We start from the raw sequence: 27,800 nt of genomic DNA, 5'->3' as shown, positions 1-27,800 counted from the left end.
ATATTACGACCTAATAAATATAATAAGGCTAGGGGCCGCTCTATAAGACCTATAGCGGCTACTATACTATATATATAAAAGGAACGAACTTAGGATAACTCCTCTTAGGATAGAAGAACTATAGATAAGTTATATAACCAAGATCGCATAATAAAATAAAAAAATAGATGCCTATAAAAAAATAAGATAGATAATTATATATAAATAAAACGAATAACCGTTTAGTAAACGGTTAGGTAATCATAAATAGTAATATTATAAAAAATATATTTATAAATAAAACTTATATATAATATAAACTTAAGCCGGGCTTAAAAATAAACTTTTTATAGCTTCTTTAATAATTAACTTAGTATTAAATCTTACGATTACCTTTAGCTATTTTTACTAAAAAACTCTTTTTAATAAAACTACGATTAATTACTAAAGCCTTATTTATTTTACGACTTATAAATATAGTTTTAGAAAAGCTATTTATGACTATAACACTATTTATTTAATTATCGTAACCTTAACTTTTATTAATATACTTACTATAACTAGCTAGTTATAATACTTTAATTATTCTTATTTAATAAGTTTACTTTATAAAAAACTAACTAAATAGTATAAATAATATTTTCTCGCGCCTTAACTAAATTACTTTACTCTGGGCTCTTTTACTTTTTCTAAGTAACTTATTTAAAACTTAACTAAAAAAAAATAAAAATAGCCCTAATAAATATTAACTCTAATAACGAGGTTATTCTTAAAAAAAACCTATAAATAACTCTAAAAAAGAGTTAAAAAAAAGACGTAAATATTATTAAAATATAAATTATATATAATAAAATTATAAATAAGCTCTAGAACCTTAAAATTATATTTTAATAATTCGGAAATAAACCTTAATATATCTAAGCTCTAGAAAATAAAGTTATTTAATTTAAAGAATAAAAAGTAAGTAATAATATCTAAGCTTTTTAAAAAGAAGTTAATACTTTCTAAGCTATTACTAATATTATTAGTACCCTCTCTAAAAAGGATAATAAAAGCTTAAACTTAGTATACTTATTATTTATAATAGTACCCTAAGTACTTTTAAAAGATTTCTAATCTAAGTTAAGAACTATTAAAACTTCTATTATAAAGATTTTATTAATAAAATTAAAAAAGTTATATATACCGCTAGTTTTTTTAAGGAACGAGCCCTTAAATAGTTTAAACCTATTTAAAAAAAATACTTTAATAAAAAGACTTTTAATAAATATTTTACTAAAGTACGCGATATTTATTATAGCTTTAATAAATTTAAAAAAGCTCTTAAGTCCTTATTTTAAAATCCTAATAAAAAACGATAAACTAAGTATAACCTCGCATAACTATAATAAACTAAATTAGTAAAAAAAATACTCACTAAATTTAAATATTTTAATACTTAACTAGATCTTATTAATAATATTAAAATATTTATATTTTATTAAGGACTAAAAAACGAAGTTAAGGACGAACTAATTAAGCTTAATAAACTAAACGACTTCTTTTAATACAGCGAACTTACTATTAAAATTAATAACTAACTTTATAAACATAAAAAAAAACGACCTAATATAGGACGTAAGTACTAATAGTAACCCTAATATAGCTTCTAAACAAATTAAAAACCCCAAAATAATTAAAATAATAACCGCTAGAATACCGCTTATAAATAATATAATAATTTTATAAACCTTAGCGTTACTAAAAAAAAATAACTGCCTAAAGAAAAACTTTAAATACTATAACTATAATAAGCTAGGATATATAGCTAGAAACTATTAATAACCTAAGTATATCTAATACTAACCTATTCTAAAAAAATAAATTAATATTGCGAGTAAAAAAGTCCCTTACGGATAACTTTTTATAGACAGCCTACTATAATAATAACTATTTCTGCTTATTAAAATAATAAAGAATAAACTAGATAATATCTAAAAAAACCTAAAGATAACGAACAATTAGAATATAGTACTACTCTATTACTTATTAAAAATACTAATTATAGTAACTAAAGAAAAAGTTATTCTAGTATATTAACTAAATACCTTTAAAAAATAATAATTTTAAATATATTACTATACTTTTTTAAATTTATAAAAATATAAAAGAGAAGGCTAAGACGGACCCTATTATAAAGGATACCCTTTATTTCTTTAAGAAAAGAATTATATAAAAACTCTAAGTAAGTACGAGAGAATAACTTCTTAAGTTTAAAAAAAAGAGGACCTAATATAAAAAGAAATTATAAATAATCTCGTCTATATAATATAGTAAAATAGTAAATAAAAACGACCCCTTAGGCTTAGAAAACCCGACTTAAAAAAAAAGTCCTAACTAAGTCTATTTATATAATAAGATAAAAGGACGGTAACAAAAAAATTTATTCGTAAAATTAAAAAAATAGCTTAAAAACTTATTATGTAAAAAATAAAATTAAAATAATTAAAAGATTAGACCTTAATTTTAAAAAAAGTTAAAAAAAAATTAATTTCTAACTTAATAAAGAACCTTACGTAGGCTTTAGCGAACTTATTTTTTAGTAAAGAATTACTATATAACTTAAATAAACCTCGTAACGTTACTTAACGACGTACTTAAATAAAAAATTAGTTATAGATCTTATCCTAATATTAATAATACTAGCTCTAAAGAGGATTTTAATAAAAACTAATATAAAAATATTAATTTATTCAATAATAAATAAATATTATAATTTTACGGAATAATAAAACCTAAAAAAAATTCTTATAATACCCTAAGTAAAAAGAAATAGCTCTTTACTTAATATTAAGGATATATTCTATAAAGAATTGTTTTAAATAGAATGCTTAGATAATAAATACTTTTAGTACCTCTTATTTAAAAAAAAGATAACTACTTTTACTTACAAAAACGTAATAACCGACTTATTAAAAATATTTATATTAACGATTAGTTACTAAACTAAATAATTATATATTTTAATAAGATTTATAAAGTAATATTTAGACTAAGCCTAGACTTCCCTATATAATATTAGAATAATAATAATATAATATAGACTGATTATAGGCACGACTAATATTAGATCTACTATATCCCTAAAACACGAGCCTAGAAAGAATAACAAAAATAAATAAAACAAAAAGAATAATTAAAAAATAAAATATTAAAAAACTAAAAAAGCTAATTATAAAAGAATGACAAAAAGCGAATATTAAAAACAAATTCCTATATATAACTAAATAATGACATAACGCATACTTACTAATTAAACTCGTTATATATAAATAATAACTACGTACTATAATTAATAGCGGCGTATAAAGAAGTTTTATATTACTAAAGATAATAAATAAATTTAACTTACTATAGATATAAAAAAGATAACTTATACTAATTATAAATAGTAGAAAGAAAAAAGAGTTAATTACGATAATAAATATATTAATCGAGAGACCGTATACCTCTTAATATATATTAATAATTATAAAGATCAATTATAATATAATATTACAGAAATTAGAAATATTAACGTTATTTTAAAAATCTCGTAGTTATGAAAACATAACCTATAAATAAATTAAATTACTAGCTAGGTTTAATAAGTAAATTTAGTTACTAAATGACTAAAAAAAAAGGTTTAAACGAATTTCTTATAACTCTTATATAATATATATAGCTTTTGCTAAGATAATAAAAGGCTTTAAAAAGTTCGTACTTAATATAAACGATTAAAGATTAGAACGACTCTAAACTATACTTAAGGAGTATTAAAAAATATATAAGACTATTTATAGAACTTAAAAAAAATAAAATTACTAAAATATAGTAATTAGGATATAAAGATCGAACTTAAAGAAGGAACATAACCTAAGTTCTTCCCTATATACCTTATAAACTAAAAAAGAATAAAACTATCTTAACGAATATATTAATAAAAAACTCGAAAAAGGATATATTTAACCCTCGAAATCCCCTATTAAATTACCCCTATTTTTTTATATTAAAAAAAAGAAAGAAAAAAACTAAGACTTATTATTAACTATAAGAAACTTAACAAAATTATAAAAAAGAATTACTATCTTTTATTACTTATTATTAAACTTAAAGATCTATTTTATAAAGCTAATTAGTTTACTATAATAGATCTTAAAAAAAGTATTTAACTAAATTCGAATTAAAAAAAAGAGATAAATAGAAAATAGTATTTCGAACTTATAGAAGACTTTTTAAATATCTTGTTATACCCTTCGGACTTACTAATACTCTAATAACCTTTTAAATAATAGTTAATTATATACTCTGGGAGTACGTTAATATTTTTATTATTATTTATATTAACGATATTCTTATTTTCTCTCCTAACTTTAAAATATATAAAAAGTATATTTATATAGTATTTTAAAAAATTTTAAAATACTAAACTATATACCGAACCCTTTAAATACGAGTTCTATATTTAAAAAGTAAACTTTTTTAAATATATTATAATACTAGGATAAATCTATATATAAGTATTAAAAGTAAAAGTAATTAAGGACTAGCTTATATTACAAAAACGTTAAGGACGTATAAGGATTTTTTAGGATTTGTTAACTTCTATTAATAATTCTTTAAAAAACTATATTAATATTATTAAACCTCTTAATAACTTAATATAAAAAAATAACTTATTTATTTAGGGACTCTAAATACGAAAAAAGTATTTACTAAGGTTAAGGACCTAGTTATTTCTGAACTAATTATTATAATCCTAGACCCTAAAAAAACTTTTTCGAAATCGAAACCAATACCTCGGACTTTGCTATAAGAGTAGTTCTAAAATAATAAGATAAATAAAAAAACTTTATTTATATTACTTCTACTCTAAGGTATTTTATAGAGTAAAATTAAATTAATAAATCTATAATAAAGAATTAATAGCTATTATTAAAATATTTTAAAAATAAAAAACTATAACTATTTAGAACTAAGTATAAAGTTACGGTTTATATAGACTATAAGAACTTAGTAAACTTTATGATAAATAAGAATTTAAATAAATAATAAGTTAAATAGAGCGAGTTCTTATTTAAATATAACTTCTAAATTATTTATTAAAAAGGTTTAAAAAAATAGTAGAGTAAACGCTCTTAATAAAAAACCTAATTACGAAGTTATAGTTTTTAAAAAAACGTAAGTTATTTTTAAAAAAAAAGGGACGGTAGCTTTATACTAATTATAAAACTTTTTATAATAACTAAAAAGATTAATACTAGCCCGATAAAAAGAATAACTTCTAAGCTTATTTTAAAAAATTTATAATATACCCGCATATAGTTATTAAGGAGTTATTAAAATATAAAAAACGGATTCGTTAATATTATAATAAATCCGCTATACGTACTAAAATTATTAACGTAATTAAAGACTACGCAATTTATAAAAAAAATAAAAATAGCTTATATAAACTATATAATAAATTATAACTATTATAACTACTTATAGAAATATAGTAATCGATTTTATAGGACTTTATTATTAAATTACTAAAGTTTAAAAAACTACTTATAAATATATAATATGATAGTATCCTAGTTATAATTAATTAACTTACTAAATTTGCTTATTTTATACTTTATAAAAAAAACTAGTAACGCAAAAGAATTAGTATATACGTTTTTTAAAAAATATTATTATTACCTATAGTACGCTAAAAGAAATTATTTTTTAATAGAAGTACTTTATTTATTTTAAAGTTTTAGAAATCCCTAATCTCGTAACTTAATATAAATTATAAATTATTAACTACCTTCTATCCGCAAACTAATAATTAAATAAAAAAAATTAACTAAATTCTTAAGACATACCTCTGTTATTATATAAACTACGATTAGAATAACTAAGTAATATTATTACTAATAGCCTAATTCGCATATAACAATATAGTTAGTAAAAGTATAAAAGAATCCCCTGTTCTACCTAAATTATGAATACTAACTAATAGTATATAAAAAAAATAAAATAAGGGCTATAAGCTATTAAGGTAGTAGTAAACGTAATAAAACTTAAAAAAATTTAAAAAAAATATTTTTTAGATCTCGAATTCGTACACTAATGTATAAAAAAAACGTAAATAAATTAAAAATTAAAAAACTAATTTTAAAAAAAGGGGGATAGTACCTATCTCCTTTGTTATAATATTAAAATAAAATAACTAAATAATAAACTAAATTATAAAAAACTTAGACTTTTTAAAATTATTTAAAAAAGTCTTAAATATTAACTATAAGCTAAAACTCTTAAATATAATAAAATATTATCTAGTTTTTTTATATTTCACTTCTCGAACTAATACCTAAAAGTTTATATACAAAAAAATTATATTATTATAAAACCTAATAAATTAAAATACGAAGTTAAAAAAAATTATTAATTATAGGGTTAAGAATAAAACACGAGAATTCTTAATTAAATAAAAAAATTACGGATATAAAAAAAATATATAAAAACTTATTATAAACCTCTAAAATTTTTAATAACTTCTTAAGGAGTACTAAAATTAAAATTAAAACTAGAACTCCTAGCTATTATAGCGTCCTAATTAATAACCCCTGAAGGTATTATTAACTTATACTCGCGGGCCGCTAATAAAATATTTTTTAGTATCTTTAAAAAATTCTTTTAATATAATATAATTCTTTTTTAAATACTATTTATTTCTAAGTATAAAGACGCTCTAATTTAAATAATAATTTATTTAACTTAGCCTAAGCCCTTTAATAAGCCTTAGCCTTTTTTTATAACTCTATAGCCCTTTTTTAAAAGCATAACTCCTCTACCTACTCTTTATAATCTAACTAATTAAATTCTATTACTAAATAATTAATTATACTAAATTAGCCTAGATTATTAAATAAGGATTACGATTACTTATAGGTATAAATAGTATTAATAAAAGTATTATATAATATACCTAAGTAATAGTATATCCCGTAAATATTAAAATTAAAAAGGACTAAATACTAAATACTATGCGAATAATAATTTAAATAAAGTATTATTTCTATACCTTTATTAAAAAAAATAAATAATACGTAATAGCTTATAATAAAATACGGCTACTTAAGATTTTAATTTTTTTAATTTAATTTAATATCGTATTAGTACATTTTTTAATAAAATAAACTTAATAATTCCCTAACTTAAGAATAGATAACTTATTTATAGGCTTAGAAAACTAGACCTTTAAGAAGAGAAGCTAATATTATGACTTAATAAATATAATAAGACTAGGGGCCGCCCTATAAAACTTATAGCGGCTATTATACTATATATATAAAAAAAACAAACCTAAGATAACTCTTTTTAGAATAAAAGAACTATAAATAAGTTATATAACTAAAATCGTACGATAAAATAAAGAACGGATGCCTATAAAAAAGTAGGATAAATAATTATATATAAATAAGACGGACGACTATTTAATAAATAGTTAAGTAATTATAAATAATAATATTATAAAGGATATATTTATAAATAAAACTTATATATAATATAAACTTAAGCTAAGCTTAAAAATAAACTTCTTATAGCTTCTTTAGTAATTAACTTAGTATTAGATTTTATAATTATTTTTAGTTATTTTTACTAAGAACTCTTTTTAATAAGATTATGATTAATTACTAAAGCCTTACTTACTTTATAACTTATAAATATAGCTTTAGGGAAACTATTTACGATTATGATACTATTTATTTAGTTATTATAGCCTTAACTTCTATTAATATACTTATTACGACTAGCTAGCCGTAATATATAAATATACGCAAAACGAAATTAAAAAATTTAAAAAAAATAAAAATACTTATTAATAACTCGTTAAGTAAATTTAAAAAAAGTATATAACTTTCAGATATAAAATAACTAAATATACTTTATAAAAATATATTAATAAGACTTTTATTAAATAAAAAAGATAGCGAATTTATAAAACTTTATATATAATAATAATAATAAAGTTATAAATATCTATTTTTATAATAAAAAAAGTAATCGAATTATAATTAGCTAATTTTAAAAAAATAAAAAGTTATTTAAATAAAATTTATAAAGGGCATTAATTAGTTTTTTATATAGGACGACTAGTTTTTTAGTATTATACTTTTTTTTATAATAAAAAAGGTTTATATAGGCCGGATATATAATTAATAAAAAGCTATATTTTAACTAGAACTAATTAAAATCCTAAGAATCGTATATGCTAAGGGAAGTTATTTATAATTATAATATTATTTATTTAGTTATTATAGCCTTAACTTTTATTAATATACTTATTATAACTAGCTAGCCGTAATATAATACGTAACTACCATAATTAAGTAAGTTACGTTTTATAATAATAAATCTTTTAGCTATAGAATAATAGCTAAAAAAAAGTAATTTATTTATTATATTAAGTAGTTATTATAATAAGGGTATAATAAGTAATAAAAATCTTAAAAAGTAGTAAACTATATTAATTATAATTAAATTAAAATATTATTAAATAAGTAATTATTTTTAATAAGTAATTATTTTTATTATAGCGTTATATTAAATATTAGAATTATTCCTTTTTTTAAGTATAGTAGTAGGTACTATCTAGCCCGTAATTAATTTAACCCGTACCCTATTATAAAATTATTAAGATCTTAATTACTACTTTATAATAATAATATAAAAGTTAAATAATTATAAAGTTATAAGCGTTATAAGCGAATTAAAATAAATCAATATATCCTATTTTTTAGTTAGTTTATTTTTAAATAATATTTATTAACTTTACCTTATATAATCTCTATTAACTCTACCCCCCTATTTTTATACCTTATATTTATTTTATTTAGTATTTTTTATTAACTCTATTATAGTTCGTCGTGTTTACTATATTAGGTTTTTTATTAAAATAAAAGTTAGCTTTTTTTAAAAAATTTCTTAAACCTAAACGGATTTTGCCTACTTAATAAGCTATTTTTATAAATTCATAGTTATTACCCTTAGCTTAATGCTTTTAAATAGAAGATATTAATAGAAGGCTTCTTTAGTTTAATACTCGTTAAAATTCCCTTGGCCATCTCCGCTTCATTATCCCTTCTAACAGCCCGGTTATATGTCGCTTCTAGTAACCGTGCTAATAACCTTATTAATCGTGCTCATCCTAGTGTCTTGTTCAGCCAGGAAAACTGATACCTGTTCCACTCCTGCCCAGCTCCAACTTGGACGTGATATCCAGCTGTTCTATTGAAAAACTTGTAAGTTGCCTTATCGCCGAGAGCGTCCTTTACAACCTCGGGCTGGCCAACGAAGAACCCTTCAAACTCCGAATCGACGACAAGGACGGGTACGTTGATCTTCTCAATAATATCCTTGAGAGTGTACTGCTTGAGCGATTCGAGCCATAGGTACGGGGAATGCTGTTTGAAGCACCATAGTCCGTGTCCTAGACCCCAACGCATCCCTGTAGGCACCTGTGGGCTATCCAAGAGTGGCAAAGTAGCCTCGTCAAATTCCTCTTGCCTGCCCGCAGCGAGAAGTTCCTTCAGGTCTGGGGTCAGCTGACCCGTGTATCCCTCGTAGACATCCCACACGCCGCCATTGAGAATAAGAGCCTTGATCCGAGGTTCAAACGCAGCGGCACGAGCAGCTAGATACCCACCCATTGAAACGCCAACAAGGACCAGCCGGTCTTCATCGATGAAGCAGCGTTTGCGATTCATCAACTCGTCGATCACTGGCGAAAGAACCTTCTCCCAATCAGGGATGAAACCAATGTCATCGTTGCGGCGAACCGTGGGCTGCCCTGGCCCTTCATAGGTCATAACATTCCAGCCACGGGCCAAGGCTGGTACGACGAACGAGTGGTAAGAATCTTCCTGGCTGGCATCGTATCCGTTGCCGATAACCAAGGTCGGCCGTGTGGCCCCGTCGGCTGCGGCTGTGTACCAGATTGCTTCAATGGTGAAGTTGTCGGTCGGGATCTGGATACGTTCGCCAGGAACCGGCAGTATAGCAAGCGCCTTGTCGAACGCAGCGCGTTGCTCGAGCCAGAAGCTATTGATACGAGGGTCCGTCCAGTTCGCATGGTTGTAGAAGTCGGCCTGACGGTAGTAGTTCGATGCGGCGAACCAGGCTTCCCGGACATTCAATAAATCGTACGCATTGTCTGCATCCTCGGCTTGTTTCTTGGTATATTCGGCCAACGTATGGAAGGTGTCAAGCCAACTGGTGACGTTCCCGGCCTTGATGTCTTTCGCTGCTGCCAAGACGTCGTTGACGTCGCCAGCCCCGAATATGGTGTTTCCTAGGGTGAAGAGTAGCTCGAAATGGAAGCTTTCATCCTCGCTCAAGAGGATGACGGGATCATCCAGCTTCTGCGACGAAGATAGTAGCCCAGAGTCGCGGGAGAGAATAGAATTTGAGGCTACGGTCGCCCCGAGGAGAACAGTGCTGAACAGTGAAATCGACTTCATGTTAAAAGGCACTCAAAAGTAAGTGGATGCTAGAGAAGATTGGGTAGAGTTGCTAATGACGGTATTGATCACGTTGCAATGTTCTCGGCATCGGATGCACTGCCTTTTATCTTCATTTTCTTGTTCTCACAATTTGTTCCAGCGAGAGCAACCCACAACCCAGCTTCACTTATATCATGTACTAGCCGTATCGCGCCTGTTTACGATTGGTGGGATGCGGTGATGGACGACTAAGACAAACAAGGCAATTTCTTTGCGATTGGTCGCCTTGTAATACTCTGCCCCTCTCCGGATTCAGCCACCCTACGGCTTTCGGAACTCCCGTCGCTCCATTGAAGCAACTGTCCAATGCTCCCCTCTTCCTCAACTCAATAATCTATGATTCGTTTGCTTAGGCTATCTAATTTTCGCACGACGGTATTTATAACTCAGTTCCTGGATGCGACGAATCGCAAACAGAATCGGCCGCGTGGCAACTCTCAGCCAGAAGCAACATCGGTCCTCGTGATCATTGCGCAGCAGACATGGTCAACCATGGCCCCTCAAAGGGCTGCTCGACATGTCGCAAACGACGCGTCAAATGCGACGAGGACAGGCCCAGCTGCCGTGAATGTCTCCGGCTACGACGGGTGTGTGGAGGTTACGAACCAGAGAAAAAGACACGCAGGATTCGGTTCGTGGACCGGGGCACTGGTCCAAGGCTCCTTTCGTCGACATCACGGCCCAGGAGCCCTCGCATGTTAACAACGCCAGAATGGACAAGGCAGGCTGTCATGCCAGCAACGATTACCCCCAGCGACGAATCATTCGCTGTCTGCTTCTTCCTCACCTCGATCGCAGGCTTGGGACGTAGTTTTCACTCGACCCAGGGCTTCCTAGAGCCTCTTTTCCCTGTCGTAGCCAAGGAGCACCCGGATTCTGTCCTCTCGACTATCTTGACCGCCGTGTCAACGAAGCTCTGGAGTTTGTTAAAGAACCCAACAAACAGCTATCGAACGCCTCATCCTCCGTTTACCAGGGCGTTGAGTCGCCTGCAAGCAGCTCTCAGTGATCCCCTCGAGCGGTCAAAGGACAGTACTGTCCTCGGCAGCATCTTGATGCATTTCTATGAGAGTCTCGCTGCTCGATCGACGCACCAGAATACCATGCGTGTTCACCAGGACGGGGCTCGTGCATTGCTCGAACATGGCACCGGGAGCGTCCCGGACTCGGATTGCCGTGCATACTTGAGGAGCTACCTGCGGCACTGTGATGTGTCGACATACATGGAAATGCAACCGGACGACACCTCGGACCTGGATGTTTGGTTCGATGCCGGGTGGGACGATTCTTTGCTAGCTAGCCCGAGTGCAGTCTTGGACCTGATCGGGCTCTCGATTGCAGATTTGCAGAAGAGACTATCCACCTTCATGTGCGGCCTGGCCAAGAATAATCTGGATGGTCTGGCCCTCGCGACTTGGTGGCAGGACGCTTCATCAGTTGATGCACAACTGTTGGATTGGGTTCAGTTGGTGCCGGCCTCATGGCAGCCTTATGCAAAGCTCGAAGAAGACACCTTTGCTTACTTTGGGTTCTGCGATATATACCCGACGGTCCAGATTGCCACGATCTGGAATGTATGGCGCGTTTGCCGGCTCATGGTCTTGCGGATGGGGCTCTATCTGCTTGCGAAAGCGCCCCCCCGAGGCGCTGCAGCAAACTATCTCGATTGCTACCAAGGAATACAGTTTCACAGATCCCAATCGCGGCAGGGAGTTGGTGGACTCCATCTGCCGATCCGTGCCGTTCTACCTGGGCAACCGCCAGAATCATGGAGGCTTGCACGACTTAACGGACCCAGCGATCAGAATCCCCAACTACCACGACCAAGACTTGGACGAAGCCGTGCGTTCGCAGTATCTCCAAGGAGATCAGGCGATGAGTCTCCCAGATTACAAGAGGCATATACTGGTTCAGGGCCCTTCGCACGCACTGCTTCACTTGAACAGCCTGATTAGAGTGCTGTCAAGGGAGGGCGGAGAGCTCATCTGTCGTGGGCTGCGTGGGAACCAGGTCGTCTGGATACGGGAACAGTTTCTAAGGGTCTGCAAACTTACTGACCCGGTTAGTCGGTTTAAACGGTAGTGAATTATATCGTACCTTGCAATGAGACCAAAGCAAACTCCGGTATGCACCTACCCGTGATTTGCCTGACCACGTCTTGCCGTCGTGGGCAAGGTACGAGTATTATTGCTATGAGACCACCATTCAAAATTCACCTAACCCCGATTAGTGCGACTTACGAGGGGAAAACTATAAGGGGATTAATTTAAAGTAGATTATACGTACTTGAATTAGGTAACGCCTTGTCGCTGCCGATAATTGTTATTACGCGCTATAATATTATAATATATAATAGTATATTGTCCTTATCTTCGTTTAGACTGCTAACTGCATCGAAACCTGGACAGGGTCCCCCAGAATAGGAACGTCCACAACTCACTCTCGTACGTCTCATTTTAGGAACGGGCCATGGGCCCACAGCTATAGCCGACATCAGGATAACTGCATAAGTCTCAGCCGCTATGCGGAGAAGCGGCACAGTAACTAACGTATCCAACTCCAAAGCTAAGTATTCACAGCCACAGGAGTGTAACGAAACTTAGATAGTAGAATTTCCCAAAGAGAACACCTTGCTAATGTAGAGTAGGTAGGGTCTCATCGGTGCAACGTGACGCTGACTAATCTTACACTATTCACTGCTTCATTACCATGGCATTATCAATGGCTGCCTGAAATGTGTAGCATGGCGATAGCAGCTCTTAAACCAATTCATATTAAGCGCCTTACGCATGTGGCTAGTATATCTAAAGCCAATGAGACTTCGCGCTACTGCAAAGATCTTCTCGGGCGCCAGCGTCGCGGCCGGGGCCGCACGGGACGTTCGCAGCTACTTTCGCCGGCACGCCGGGAGCTAGAATAGCCTACCTACTCAATACGAAAAACGCCATCTGTTGAAAATATTGCACACCCTCAGGCTGAACCACAGTCAACTTGAGGCATTTTTGCCTCCTTGAGGTAGACTACTGTCTTTTCGTTGTTACGATGTGTCCAACGACCCTGTGATACCACAGGTTGACATCACAGGTTCCGAGTATAGTTGCGAAACAGCGTAAACTCTTGAGCCATGACACCGGCAAGTATTACGGTTGCTAAAAGGTCAACGTGAGGTTTCTCTAAACTATTGAAGCACGTTTTCTCGAGATTTGGGAGAGCGCCGAAGTAGTGATTGACATCGAATCAGCGTGATAGTGCTTGACAGCGTTATGATCTGCCGCTAGCTTTCATCACATGTACCATGACCTTGTAATCCGTGTAAATGAGACTACTGCCAGCGTCGCGCTCCCAAACAAACCCGTCCTGATCCAGCTGCTGAAAATCATATGTCCAAAGCAATTTTCCAACAATGAGTCGGATGCTCTGCTGCGCCATCTCCCTGCCGATACATGCCCTGCTTCCAATAAGGAAAGGACGATACGCGGTCCTGTTGTCCCCCTTGAACTCAGTATCTTCCACACTATCGAGCCATCTCTCAGGGCGGAAGGTGGCGGGATCTGCGAAGTACTCCGGTGACCTTTGGATCGTGTAAAGATCAGCGGATACTGTGGTACCGGCAGGGATGTGCACCCCATCTATGGTGCATGAGGGAGCAGTACGCTGCGCCGTTTTGCCGTTTGCGGGTGGAAGCAACCTCAGGGTCTCCCGGATACAGGCGTTCAGGAATGGCAGCCTACCGAGGCGCGCTCCTGTGATTTCTTCGTCACTGGCAAAGGTCGAGCGGATCTCGAAGCAAACTCTGTTATACGCCTCAGGATAGCGCAAGATGTGGTAGAAAGTGGCGGCCAGTGTCGTAGCTGTTGTCTGGTATCCGGCCAGGCTACGGTATTTCTAAGCAAAAGTCGTATTGAGGAAATTCGGTTGTACATACGTCAGGCCCATGGCATTACTGAAGAATGCATCCGCGTCGAGCGTCAGGTCTTGCTTCTCGCTGCCCATGATAGCGGTCAGGAAGTCTTCTCTTCCGTCTTGCCTTTCGGCGCAGCTGTTCAAAACTCATATCAGATTACTGGAATGATCAAGAGGTTTGCAGAAATACTCACTCACGCAACTTCGAAGATGGCACAAGCTTGGAGAGTTGCGACGGAAACGGCAATGATGTGATGAGGCTTCTAGCAATTCCAAGTACTGAAGCAATCCCAGGAAGGGCAAGAAAAAAGCTCAAGGCTTCGACCATAGGCATCGTTGATTTGCCAAGCTGCTTCAATGACTCGTATGTGGCTGGGACGCTTTTTTAGCATTATTTCTGCCGGCATATCCACGGTACCGCTTTCAACTTACGGCGCTTTCCAGACATGAGAGGTTCACCGAAAGCAAGATCACCAATGATCTCCCAGAACATCGTCTCCAATGTGTCAGCGATGTCCACGGTACCGCCGCTCTTGGCGAGTTCTTCAAATTCGGACATGGCCATATCAATATGCAGCTTCTGGATGGGTTCCTGCCTTGCAAGCGCTTGAGAGGTGAAGGCTTGCTGGATCACCTTGTGCAATTTCCTGTGAAGTACAGGGTCAGGTATGGTGATGAGGGTCGGAGCGTTCAATACGAGGTCCGAGAAAAGCGTCAAGAAGGTCCCATCCTTGGAAAAGCGACCGTCCTCTTGTTTCGCGTAAATTGCTGTTTCCGCTTCAAGTGAAGCAAATGAGACTTCGTTGGGTCCGACTCGCACGACATGTCCTGAAATAGACGAATCATGTCAGTCAAACAGCTTTGGTCGTTGATGCTGAGGCTCTTACCGTATTGTTGATGTAGAGCTTGCAGTTCCGAGTTGAACCGCATGCGGTGCAGAGCCCTCATAATCCATAGCTGTTCTCATAATTCATGTTTAATCGTCACTCGCGCACACATTGAGAGAAGAGACCAACCGGAGAGAATTTGGCCAGAAATGGGCCAGGAATGTGGCGGAGAGGATGCAAGAAGCAGCCATGAATAATGACTGACACGAGGACCAGCGCCAACTGGAAGAGAAAGAAGTGTCAGAACAGTGGCCATTTTGATCGCTTCCACAGAGTGTGACATACGATAACCAATGCAAGGCTCAATTGCAGTCCAGAATTCCAGGTCGACAATGGTGAAGTGAAGGCCATGGTGTAGGTCCGTGATTGTCGTCAGTGCGGAAGCAAGACCAGATGGAGTTGGGCTGGGATGGAACGTCAGTTCTTGAGATCGATCTCAAAACCCGTGCGTACGGTTGATCTTTGCGAGCCTCTCCCGGAACCTCGGCTCTTGAAATGCTAGATAGTGACATATTGAAAGCTAACAGGGGGACTGGGAATAAAATTCTGGGACACCGATTCACGGCGGAGCAATATCAGAGGCTACCGAAGCAAGGCGGGCCTCCAGATTCCTTTTTTTCTACCACCCCCTCCCTTTGCAGGCCTTGAATCCTTTGCCCAAGCCCTAAACTAGCGCTTACGAGCGGTGTTTAAACATACGGAACTAGATAGGTGCAAACTTTCCCATGTTTCTGCTCACCTTCCAGAAAATGACGAAATCAGGGTCCACTACACAGAGTCGCGGATCTCTATTGGCACGCGTCTTCACGCTTCGAATATATGGGACACACCCCTGCCAGCCCTTATCACGTAAGCGCCAGAAGTCTGCATGTATGTACTGAGTAAGTTTACGTAGCATTGAAGTCCCAGACCCCTACCTCCACTACGAAGTCAACTACCCTGCATTGCGATGGTGATGGTGTCTCGTTATCGGCCAAGCCTACCGAGACCTGAACCGCCCACATGTAAGGCCCAGAACGTGGGCTTATCTCAGCCTATTCGGGAGCAGCTGTTGATTCGGCAGACAATTATTTACGAAGTCGAGTAAGGTAACAGGAAAATGCAAGTATCTAAACTCGAAGGAAGAACAACAAGGTGGTTGACTCTGCTACCCACATATAGTCATTCCATCTTTGGAGACGGGTAACTGAACTTTCCCAAAGCATTTTATCCTGATTTTACCAATTATGGATCCGTTACTGTATCGATCGAGACTCGTACCGGCGGAGGAAGCTCGTGAGACGGGTTGCTTTACAACCCTTCCGATCCGAGTTCATCCACGGGACGACCTCGCTGATGCAGCCAGCCGGCGGTTCGTCGCGGACTGGGCCAGGGAAATGGGAGATGGCCGAGAGAAGAAGACTTACTTCTCTTTTTCGCCTGTTGGCAACTGGTCTTCTCTCATTTACCCTGAAGCCATTCCCGAGCGTCTGGGAGTTTTGGCATATCTTTCGGATTTGGGCTTGATTCATGACGGTAAGTTTTACCTCCCAGATTCCTGTCCGTAGTATGAATCCTGACAAACTTTGAGATACTGGTGAGGGCCTCAGCATCGAGGAAGCCCAAGCCGAGCACGATGAACTCCATGCTGCCTTGGACCCAGAGGACAAGACCAGTCTGGATCCTGACTCAAGGGCAATGAAGACCAAGAAGCTCGTTTCACAGTGCATGCTTGAGTGTATCAACCTTGATCATGAGCTTGGGTTGAATATGCTCGCTGCCTTTCGTGATGTCTGGCTTGCTATCAGCGAGAAGAACAGCGACAAGGAGGCACAGACATTAGAAGAATATCTCCAATACCGCAGTGATAACGGCGGCATGCTGTAAGCAAACCCTCTCCGCATCTCCGAACTCAAACCTAATCAGCTCCTAGAGTTTTCTGGCCAATGCTACAATTCAGCTTGGGAATATCTCTCTCAGAAGCGGAGCACGAGCTCGTGCAGCCCATCATTGACGCGGCCACGGAAGGTCTTTTATTGGCGAATGACTACTTCAGCTGGGAGCGCGAGCTGAGAGAACTCCAGTCTGGTCAGTCCAAGAGGATTGTGAGCGCCGTGGAGCTATTCGCCCGAACAATGGGACTTTCAGTTGAGGATGCGAAGGAGGCGGTCAAATCCAGGATCATCAAGTCAGAAAGTGATTTCTGTCAACGCCGCGATGATCTCTACAAAGCTCAACCCAACATATCATCGAAGTTGAGAAGATGGATTGATTGTGCTGGCCTAGCGGTCTCAGGAAACCACTATTGGTGCTCTGCCTGTCCGAGACAAAACGCATGGAAGGACGAAACAGTTTCAAATGGCCAAAACGGCCATGGTCTTGATCACATTCACAACGGACACGGGTTCAAGACTGTGCCCAGCACCAATGAAACTGCTACCAATTTTCAAAGCAACGATATCAAGATTCTCTCTAACGGAAACGGTGCCAAAACCGTGGTCAATGGCAACGGAGTCAAAAGAAAACTCTCACAGTACGGAATGGCAAGTCCAGAACAAGAGCCATTTGATCAGAAAAAGAGAAGCATGGACACAGATGTTTTGTGTCAAAAACACGATATTCAAATGGTCTCCCATTACCCCCATTACAAACCGTCCAATCTGGCCATGGATGCGCCGGCAGCCTACATTTCAGGGATGCCTTCCAAAGGTGTTCGCGGCACCCTGATTGATGCCCTCAACACCTGGCTACACGTGCCTTCAGCAGCGATCAAGACAATCACGTCAGTTGTAAACCTGTTGCACAATGCATCACTCATTTTGGACGACCTGGAAGACAACTCTCCACTCAGGCGGGGGTTCCCATCAGCCCACGTCATCTTCGGCCAAGCCCAGTCTATCAACAGCGCAAACTTCATGTTCGTCAGAGCAGTACAGGAAGTAGCTCAGAATCTCAGTCCAGCTGCACTGACAGCAGTGCTTGAAGAGCTTGAAGGCCTCTACCTCGGGCAAAGCTGGGACCTGTACTGGAAGTTCAACCTGGCATGCCCTACCGAGGCCGAGTACGTCAACATGATTGACCATAAGACCGGCGGCATGTTCAGGATGCTGCTACGGGTCATGCAGGCCGAGAGCACAGCTACGGAGACACCAGGCCTCGACTTCGAGCGGTTGACTCTGCTCTTCGGGCGCTTCTTTCAGATTCGGGACGACTACATGAACTTCGGAGACTACGTGGCCCAAAAGGGTCTCTGCGAGGACCTGGACGAGGGCAAGTTTTCGTACCCCATCGTCTACTGCCTCGCCAACCACCCGGAATATCGTGGGCACATTCTTGGCGTGTTCAGGCAGCGACCGACGGTGGCCACGACTACCGCTTCTCCGCTTTCCAAGGAGAGCAAGGCGCATCTGGTGAGCTGCTTACGCAAATGTGGAGCGTTTGAGAAGACGCTCGACTGCTTGCGGGACATGGAGCGGGAGCTGGAGTCGGAAATCGACCGACTGGAGCGTTTGACGGGAGACACCAACCCCATGCTCCGCCTGTGCCTTGCAAAGCTAAGCACAAAGGGAATTGCCACGTTGGGATAGACGAGTTGGATGGATCGCGGATTTGTGACACATGCTGTGTAACGACCCCTCTCTGGTCATCTTCTTAGTGTGGGATGTCAATACAACATTGATTTAGCGCTTACCGCATATGTCTTTCGTTATCCTACTAAGGAACAGCATCCTATCTTTCGTTCCAGACAGTATTGTTTCGACGTGGCCTGTGAACGCCATCATGCTTAGCTCGCAGGATAAGCCCGCAAACGGGTCTCGTGAATATACCACCGTCATTGTACCCATTTGTGCGGCGAAGGATGCGCTAAGTTCAGAATCCTTCAGGGATCGGGCCGTTGGAGAAAGGACTACTGCACGTTAGATCCTAAATGACACCCATCTGCATCGCGTGTAAAGCGGTGATATTCTCCCACCCCTGCAGGGTTACACCCGGGGCGGGCCCGACTCCCGCTCAACCTCAATGGGCACTCTCGCTTGATAGGGCGAGACCGGTCTTTCCAAAAGAATGCAACTGGGACTCATGGGACGAACACATGTGGCAAAGGGCGTGAAGCTTACATGCAGGTGAGCAATCAAGTCCGGTGTCTAGAGGAGAGAGCGTCATGTCCAGTCTTCGAAATGCATCTGCTAGGATCTAGACGGGGCGGCTTTCGACCATGACTTATTCTTACCTACTTAAGCCTGAGAATCGTGGGCTAGAATAATGGGCAAGTAATTAGAAGCAGATTCTTCTTGGAAGAAGCAGGCAGCCAGATTCCGATATTACGCCCACATTCCAGCTAATATCATTGGCTCAACTATCGTCATTCTCCGGTATTCAGAATCCCTGGTTTTGCCGCGTCAGACCAGACGATGATGCGCCTATCATCGACCTTGACTTGGACCTGCGTCCTCCTTGCTCCCCTTGTGGCGAGTAAAGGCCTCATAGCAGACTACGATTCGTGCCAGAGTGCGGTACGTACAGCTCCATCGTCAAGAAATTCAGTGACACCCCCCTGACACCGATAGTGCGTCTCGCTATCTAGGCAGCTATCCGTCGAGTCGGCTGGCGACTACATTGCAGAGTTCAAGCAGCAGCCTATCACTGGAGCGGGAGTGGACGTCGAGTCTCTGTACTGGTCGCAGCAGCAACAGGCCGTCCGGCCGGCCTGCCTCGTCCACGCCCGTGGGGCCCAGGATGTCGCACTCGTGGTGCAGACGTCGCGCTCCACGGGGTGCCCCTTCGCCGTCCGCGGGGGCGGCCACTCGGACATTCCCGGATTCAGTAACAGTCACGGTGGGATCACGGTCAACATGGCCGGCTTAGGCGATGTCAAAGTGGACGCGAGTGCCGGCGTAGCTCGGATAGGAGCGGGCGCAAAGTGGGGGGCGGTCTTCAAGGAGCTTGATAAGATGAACAAGACTGTTGTTGGGGGTCGACTTACAGGGGTTGGTGTTGGAGGATTGCTTCTGGGCGGTGGGCTTAGCCACTTGTCTGGATTACATGGGTTGGCGTGCGACAACGTTCGCAACTACGAGGTAAGTCGAGACCGCAACCGAAATGCGAGACTCCACGTTTGCCACACGAGAGGCTGACGTGATACCAGCTTGTCCTTGCCAATGGCAGCATCTTCGACGTCTCGTACTCCACCCACCCGGATCTCTACCGAGCGCTTCGCGGTGGTGGCAACAACTTTGGGGTCGTGACCCGTTTCGATCTGGATTTGTATGATCAAGGCCCCATGTGGGGAGGCCTGCACGTCTGGCCGTTGCTACCATCCGTGACATCGGCCATCACGTCAGCCTTCGTAGATTTCGGACACGACGCCCCGTCAGATAAGCATGTCTCATTGTTTGCGGGCCTTGGGTTCATGCAGGGTAACTTCGCCTGGGCCGTGGGGCAGTATGACACCCTCGGAAGAGAGGAACCTACTATCTTTTCCAAGTTCAGAGACGATGCCGAGACGTATGGGGCTCCCAAGGTTGTCAAGACGGCAAGGGTCACGTCACTATCGGACCTTGCTGAAGAGCTGAATCTTTCAGAGCCCGCGGGCATGCGGAGCCGGTTCACGACAGCCACCTTTAGGATGGATGTGGATCTGCTTCAGCTGATGGCTGGCTACTTTGTGGAAGAAGTTGAAAGGGCTCTGGAGAATGGCTTACGTGAAGACGAACGCTTTGCGCCAATGCTGGGCATCCAACCCCTGACGAAGAACATTATCGGGGCACAATCCAAGCGCGGAGGAAATGTGATGGGTCTCGATGAAAAGTCTGGACCGCTCATCGGTAAGTTTGATCTCTTTTACCATAATGGAGATGTTACTTGTAGGCTGATGCATGTGACTTCCAGTCTGTTCTTTTGGCTGGGAATGGTCTCGTGAGACAGATGATGCTGTCGTGATTGCCGGCATCAAGAGCGTTCTGAAGAAATCCGTAGCCACGGCGAAGGAAAAGGGCTTGTATCATCCTTTCAAGTACATGAACTATGCTGCGGAAGACCAGGATCCTGTCGCAAGCTATGGAGCTGAAAACGTTGAGTTCTTGAAAAAGGTCAGACACACCTACGACAGCGACGGATTGTTCACGGACCTAGTGCCTGGTGGCCACAAGATCAAATGATGATTTTCGGGGGCTAGAATCATTGCATATAGTCTATGAATATTACAAAAACCCTCATATCTACAATAATACACTAGATTGCCCAGTTATGAATGCGGTCAACCAGATTCAACCCTTCTTTTCGACCATGGTGTTCAGCATATAATAAGTGGGTGAAATTGGCAGCGCCGGAAAAGCGGTCACAAGTCCAGGTGCAACTAAATCGTCCACAAATCCTGTACCGAGTATGGTCAAAGCAAGGAAAGTCCACACAAGTCCAATAACACGCCACCAGGATCCACGCCATCCGAGTTTCTTCTGAGCAAAACGAATGGCCAAATCTTCCAAGAGCAGAATGTTGGGCATTAATAGGAAAAAGATGAGGGTTCTTGTGAAAGACTCGGATGGAGCTGCCATTTTTGCTGCCGCCCAGTGGTACAGTCCAGACAAGGCGAATGCAAAGTACGATTGGGTTTGCCGACTGAGCATAGATCCTCTAGGTGCTCTGACGACTCTCCTGGCCACGGCTCTGCTAGGAATCTGCAGCCCCCTGCGAAAGTTCTGGTGCCACGTGCGATTCCAGAATCTGCTCAGGGTGTAGCACTGAACCCAAGGTCCGTTTACCGGGTGGACGTCTTCGATGCGCGTCCAAAAAAGCCCGGACGACACTCCAATCATGCAAGCGACGTGATAACCGATATCCATAACGGCAATTGACGAGGCCCACCAGCAGGCTGTAGCGATGCAACGGGGGACGAAGTTTAACTCAAGGACACCCATTTTCCCATCATGACTCAGCCATAGAAGAAGACCGGCGGCAACATCATGGCTCACGTATTGCTGCAGTATTCTTTGCATCGATAGCCTAAGGAAGGCGATCTTGGAGGTGCCTGGAGCAGGAGCTGGAGGTAGAGGTGCAGTCCGCCAGTTCCATCCAATACCTCTGGTGGAAAAGGCATTGTCAAAACACCATCTAATCCGGTCCCATGCACCGAGAGTGTGGAAAGGCTGTTGGGGTTTCTTCCCATCGCTTGTGGGTTGTGTCCACTTGTGCTCCAAGTAAGGGTCTTCGAGCACAAGAAGATTGAAGTTGATCAACGCGACGTAAAAGACTACGAGACGATGCTGTTAGAATGACAACTTGATGTAACGTTTTGTTTGGTGCCAAACCTGTTCCAAAGGTGTAATTCTTTGCAATATTCGGGCCAAAGGGAAAAGCAAAAGCCACAAGCAGACAAACCCCCACGAAAGGAAGCAAAAGGATCCAGCGCAAGTGTCTCGGAGTTTTGGAGCCTAACAAGACCAGAATAGGAGTAGTGAGCCATATGGCACCAACGAAATCGGCACGTTCCAGAGGCATTGCGACGGGCGTGAACAATGTGACAAGCTGCCTAAGTTGACAGTACGGTACAGGTGTAATGTTTGATGGTATCTGAGAACATAATTGTGGCTATCTGACTTTGGACAATTATCCTTCACGTTCTAAGGAAAGAATTCAGCCCAGTCTCCCTGGCCAGCCGGTGCGCTTCCTACTCGGTATCTCGGCAACTAGTTTTATCGATTCTCAGCTTGGATACGGGGCATCTGACATGCCGAGAGATGCAGGCCAAAGCCAAACGTACGATGTCATTACCTGACGCAGATTAGCTGCTGCCTGTAGGTTACATGAGACGACGTTGAAAAGGCACTACGACCCTCGGCGGAAGAATTCTGGGCAAGACGGCACCAATAGCGCGGGCCGCCCGCACTATTGGCACGCCTGCCTGATCGGGGCATGCGACAATGCAACGCCGACAACGCAGGCCCACCCCGTCGGCGGGATCCACAAAACCGAATCCTTCCGTTTGGGATTGTGGAGCAGACGGATCGGCCCAGCCCACCGAATCCACCTGCAGATGCTCCCCCGCCCCCCACACAACCAACGCAAGGCTCCATTTTACTTCGCAAACACCTCAGTGCCGTGTAAGCAACATCTCCATAAACTCCATACACCTTGCTTTACCTTTGATAGCTTTGCGTTAGGGCTTACTCAGGGCTCAGTTGCAGCTCTGGCAGCAAGCCCCGGCCCCTTATCGGGCGGTTAGGGTCAGTTACCGACGAATCCGAGGTCCTGTAATCGGTGCTGACGAGCAGTCTCTCCATTATCAACGCCTGTGTACAAGGTTAAACTCCCATTTTTTGACTGGTCAGATTTCTACGCAACCTTGGCCCTGGCTCATGTGAGACAATACTAGGCTGCATGCTTCGACTTGCTGTGGGATTTTGATCCCAGCATTCAAGTTCAACACGTGAACGGCTCAAGACGAGCTCGCCATCATTTCGAGACGACTTGTTGTTGAGCGACAAAACCTTGCAGCATGTCACCGTGGCTAGATACCATATCCGTTCCATAGGGCTCCCCAGCTACTCTTTGTCTCTTCTGAAGAACGAAGATTGAGCCAACATGTCTATATTCGTCGTTCCTGTCGAGACGACCAGGCCATTGCTGGTGCTGGCGGCAGCGGCTCTCATCGTGTTCCCTATCATCTACTTTCTCTACCTTACTGTTTATCGCCTTTTCCTCAGCCCAATCTCTCAGTTTCCAGGCCCAAAGCTAGCAGCATGGACATACTGGTATGAATTCTGGTACGATGTAGTTGCCGAGCCCGAGTACACCTTCAAAATCGGTAGATTGCACAAGCAATATGGTCAGTGTTCAAGTTTTCCAACATGAAAAGCGAGGGAGTCAAACTGAACTAATATCCGACCAGGCCCTATAGTCCGTATCAACCCAGACGAGATTCACATCGCGGATCCGGACTTCTACAACACCATCTACGCTGGCAGCGGACGCAAGCGTGACAAATGGGACTGGATCACACGGTCTTTCGGCGTCGATGAGAGCTTGATCGGCACTCTTGGCCATGATGAGCACCGCATCCGTCGGGCGGCGCTGTCGCCGTATTTCTCCAAGCAAAGCGTCCGCGCCCTGCAACCACTGGTGGACCGGAATATGGGAATCCTCCTCGGACGCTTCCGCGAGTTTGCCCAGTCCGGAGCTCCTCTTAAGCTTGATGATGCCTACGCTGCACTCACCAACGGTCAGAAGCCTCAACTAAATGTCGAGAATGTATTTGCCCACTAAGACCAGATCTTCAGATATCGTCGAGGACTATGCTTTTGGAAAAAGCGAGAACCGACTCCAGGCTGCGGACTTTGATCCATCATTCAGAGATGCCATGCTTCAAGGCGGCAAAGCCGGCCATGTCCTAAAGCACTTTCCCTCGCTGATGGACATGCTGCGCAAGCTGCCCGACTCCCTGCTGCTCAAGCTGAGCCCGGCCATGGGCGCCTACTCCCAGCTCCAGACCAGTGTGAAGAAACAGGTGGCCGACATTACACAAGCACACCAAATGCACGCGTACGACAAGACGCGCCGCACCATCTTCCACGAGATTCTGAACAGCAAGCTCTCCGACTACGACAAGTCCACGGACCGGCTCTGGCAGGAGGGCGAAGTCGTCGTCGCGGCGGGTACGATCACCACAGCCTGGGCGCTCGGCGTCTCGACGTACTTCGTCCTTGCCACGCCCGATATACTCTCGCGGCTCAAAGCCGAGCTCGAGGCCGCGATCCTCGATCCATCGCAGCCCCTCAGCTTGCTGGTACTCGAGCGTCTTCCCTTCCTTACGGGCGTGGTGCAGGAGGGTGTCCGTCTCAGCCATGCCATCTCGCACCGGCTGCACCGCATCTGTCCGGACGAGACGCTCGTATACCGCGCCGGCGATCGCGAATGGCGTATCCCCCCCGGTACTCCCCTCAGTATGACCAGCAACCTGGTGCACCACGACGAGCGCGTCTTCCCCGACTCTCACACCTTCAAGCCTGAGCGCTGGGTCAACGACCCCCTGCTGGACCGCTATCTAGTGTCCTTCGGTAAGGGTGGTAGAGCTTGTCTGGGTATCAATCTGGCATATGCGGAGCTCTACCTCACGCTGGCGGCACTTTTCAGGGTTTACGGGACGGAGGAAGTTCAAGGGAAAGATGACGTCGGAACCCTGAAGCTCTTTGAGACGACCGCTGCTGATCTCGTTATCACGAGCGATACTGTGGTTCCAGTGATGCCGGAGGATTCCAAGGGGTTGAGGGTGACAGTACATCAGCGACCCGACTAGGTGGCAGCGGCCTCTTGGATTCTTAGTTCTATAGTCGTGACAGGGTATCAGTATTATAATTCCTTGACCTATCGAAAACAAGTAAAAGATTAGCCAAAATAACAAGTATTATGATTCTTTTATTTATTCATAGCGAGTGAAAAACTCTTAATCTTTCTCGGGCGAATGCAACCCGTGATATCAAAAGTGCATCAAGAAGATGGTGACCAAACACTCACCTAACTCTGTTTCTTGGCTTGCATAGCTCACTTCCAGGCCTGACAAAAATATCATATCGGGTAGACTTGAGACAGGCGTAAATCAATATCAACGACACAAGACTCTCGGTACCCTACATGTGCCGGTCGCATCAAACAATCAAGTCATCTTTCCGCGAGTCTAGGCCTATTAATAGGGCGGGAGACAACTTCACAAGGACGAAGGATGCTACAGAAGCAGAAGGAGAGAAAGATGCCAAAACCGGAGCTGCTCTGGCGATCGATTTCAAGGACGACATGACTTTCCTGAACGAGAACAAGACTACTATCTCCGTCAGTTACAGAGGCGGTGGCCAAAATCTCAAGCATCGTAAGTTCTGGCCCGGACATCGTAACTAAGGCATAATGAATGACAACATGTCTAGCTGGCGAGGACTAGAAATTCGAGACCATGCGCAAAGCCGCTTTCCAAATCCTTCACCTTGTTGTCAAGACTCATATGCGTACCCATGCCATCTTCACCAAGTCCACAGCTCTACGCAGTTATGACGCTCATTTTGGGGGACTCAAGATGCCCTCTTTCGAGATGGCTAGTGTCTACTCTACTATTCTCCAAGAAGCGTACCTCGACTTCAAGACCATCGCTTGAGACATGCAAGTCTTGGCTTACGATGTTCCTGTAGGACGGAGCCGGCTGATCTCTGCAGTCGAGAACAAAAGAAAGATTGAAGCAGCGGCCAAGTCCGCTGCCCCCGCGGATGCAATAGGTGCCATAGTCACCCCGACTTCTGACACCAGTAACGATCATTCAGATGCTGAGCCCACTTCCAATAATGATACATCTGTCTAAGAGGTCAAGGAGCAGAAACAACAGGCCGGGGATCGCCCATACATTTGGAAGCCTCTCGTACTCATCAGAGACTTTTTTCCGACTTTCCAAGGTCTCGAACATGCATGTTGCATGGTCTATATGTCCATGATTCTAGTTCGCATCGTTCAGGGGATCAACATGGTTACCAAGCTTCCCGAGATTGCGATGGATGAAGACAGAGTCCAGCCTCATATCAGCCCCTTCCTCTTCAAAAAGTTTCTTCCCGTAAGCATCATGCTGTTTTCTCCTACGTCTATTCATCGGCGCTTTACTATCCCACCTATGTAACCAGGTAGGCGAAGCCATCAAGAAGGAGTTGGAGGATGAAAATGACTTGGATCAAGTGAACCGCCAAGTGGACATGATCAAAAAGTCGGGAGGACGATTCTAGGATCTGACTATTCACACTTCTCGCCTTACCTTCCAATGCTACTCAGTCATAAACCTCGGTACAATTTATCCTACCATCCCAGTACTTCCAAAAATACCCTGCCTCATTTCTGACACTCTTGTATCACTGATAAATGCATAAATTGGACGTTAAAAGTAGGAAACGATGGAGCAGCATTGGCCTACAGTACTATTCCTTCGTGGAAATCCTCGTTAAATAAAGTATAATACATTTGATCTAAGGTGTTTTGGGCCGTAATTAATAACTTTCGCCCAGTCAAAGGTTATAATATATATATTAATACGAATTAAGGCTATAAATACTAAGTAAATAATATTATAATTATAAATAGCTTTTTTAAAACTATATTTCTAAACTATACAATGAATAAAACTTTAATAATTACTTATAGTTTTATTAAAAATAGTTTTTAATATAAATAATTAAAAAATAATTATAAAATTTAATACTAAGTTAATTATTAAAAAAGTTATAAGAGTTTATTTTTTAAACTTAGTTTAAGTTTATATTATATATAAGCTTATATTTATTTTAATAATTCTTTTATAATTAAGACTAATATTATAATATTAGTTTTATAAGAATAAACTATTATTATATTATTAATCTTATTTATAAACTGTTTATTTTTTTTTATTACGTAACTTACTTATAGTTCTTTTATTTTATTAAAGTAACTTTTATATTAGTATTTTTTTTATATATATAGTATATTATAATACTAT

The 27,800-nt window shown here is 40.3% G+C and overlaps 6 protein-coding genes across 6 annotated transcripts; 4 read left to right on the top strand and 2 right to left on the bottom strand.

Moving 5' to 3' along the window:
- Positions 1 to 9,176: 9,176 nt before the first annotated feature.
- On the bottom strand, positions 9,177 to 10,493 carry N0V96_007466 (uncharacterized protein; the record flags this gene model as incomplete). Its single annotated transcript, XM_053191616.1, has 1 exon — positions 9,177 to 10,493. One exon carries the CDS (start codon positions 10,491 to 10,493, stop codon positions 9,177 to 9,179), a length of 1,317 nt encoding a protein of 438 aa, XP_053051178.1.
- A 3,303-nt stretch (positions 10,494 to 13,796) lies between these two features.
- Positions 13,797 to 15,368, bottom strand: N0V96_007465 (uncharacterized protein; the record flags this gene model as incomplete). The annotated part of the gene is made up of 4 exons (XM_053191614.2): positions 13,797 to 14,409; positions 14,461 to 14,557; positions 14,871 to 15,266; positions 15,326 to 15,368. 4 exons carry the CDS (start codon positions 15,366 to 15,368, stop codon positions 13,797 to 13,799), a joined length of 1,149 nt encoding a protein of 382 aa, XP_053051176.2.
- Positions 15,369 to 16,551: 1,183 nt separating this feature from the next.
- N0V96_007464 (uncharacterized protein) lies at positions 16,552 to 17,576 on the top strand (the record flags this gene model as incomplete). Its single annotated transcript, XM_065758029.1, has 4 exons — positions 16,552 to 16,840; positions 16,896 to 17,187; positions 17,238 to 17,500; positions 17,560 to 17,576. 4 exons carry the CDS (start codon positions 16,552 to 16,554, stop codon positions 17,574 to 17,576), a joined length of 861 nt encoding a protein of 286 aa, XP_065613552.1.
- Positions 17,577 to 17,928: 352 nt separating this feature from the next.
- N0V96_007463 (uncharacterized protein) lies at positions 17,929 to 18,891 on the top strand (the record flags this gene model as incomplete). Its single annotated transcript, XM_065758028.1, has 1 exon — positions 17,929 to 18,891. The coding sequence occupies one exon, from the start codon at positions 17,929 to 17,931 to the stop codon at positions 18,889 to 18,891; it is 963 nt and encodes a 320-aa protein (XP_065613551.1).
- Positions 18,892 to 19,567: 676 nt separating this feature from the next.
- On the top strand, positions 19,568 to 21,462 carry N0V96_007462 (uncharacterized protein; the record flags this gene model as incomplete). The annotated part of the gene is made up of 5 exons (XM_065758027.1): positions 19,568 to 19,575; positions 19,813 to 19,818; positions 19,890 to 20,382; positions 20,451 to 21,129; positions 21,194 to 21,462. 5 exons carry the CDS (start codon positions 19,568 to 19,570, stop codon positions 21,460 to 21,462), a joined length of 1,455 nt encoding a protein of 484 aa, XP_065613550.1.
- A 2,422-nt stretch (positions 21,463 to 23,884) lies between these two features.
- Positions 23,885 to 25,595, top strand: N0V96_007461 (uncharacterized protein; the record flags this gene model as incomplete). Its single annotated transcript, XM_053191610.1, has 3 exons — positions 23,885 to 24,128; positions 24,192 to 24,521; positions 24,580 to 25,595. The coding sequence occupies 3 exons, from the start codon at positions 23,885 to 23,887 to the stop codon at positions 25,593 to 25,595; spliced, it is 1,590 nt and encodes a 529-aa protein (XP_053051172.1).
- Between the last annotated feature and the right edge of the window lie 2,205 nt (positions 25,596 to 27,800).

Source organism: Colletotrichum fioriniae (genome assembly GCF_027942845.1).
Source record: "Colletotrichum fioriniae strain IMI 355084 chromosome Unknown scaffold_8, whole genome shotgun sequence".
NCBI lineage: Eukaryota > Fungi > Ascomycota > Sordariomycetes > Glomerellales > Glomerellaceae > Colletotrichum > Colletotrichum fioriniae.
This window is presented reverse-complemented; position numbering and strand designations above follow the sequence as displayed.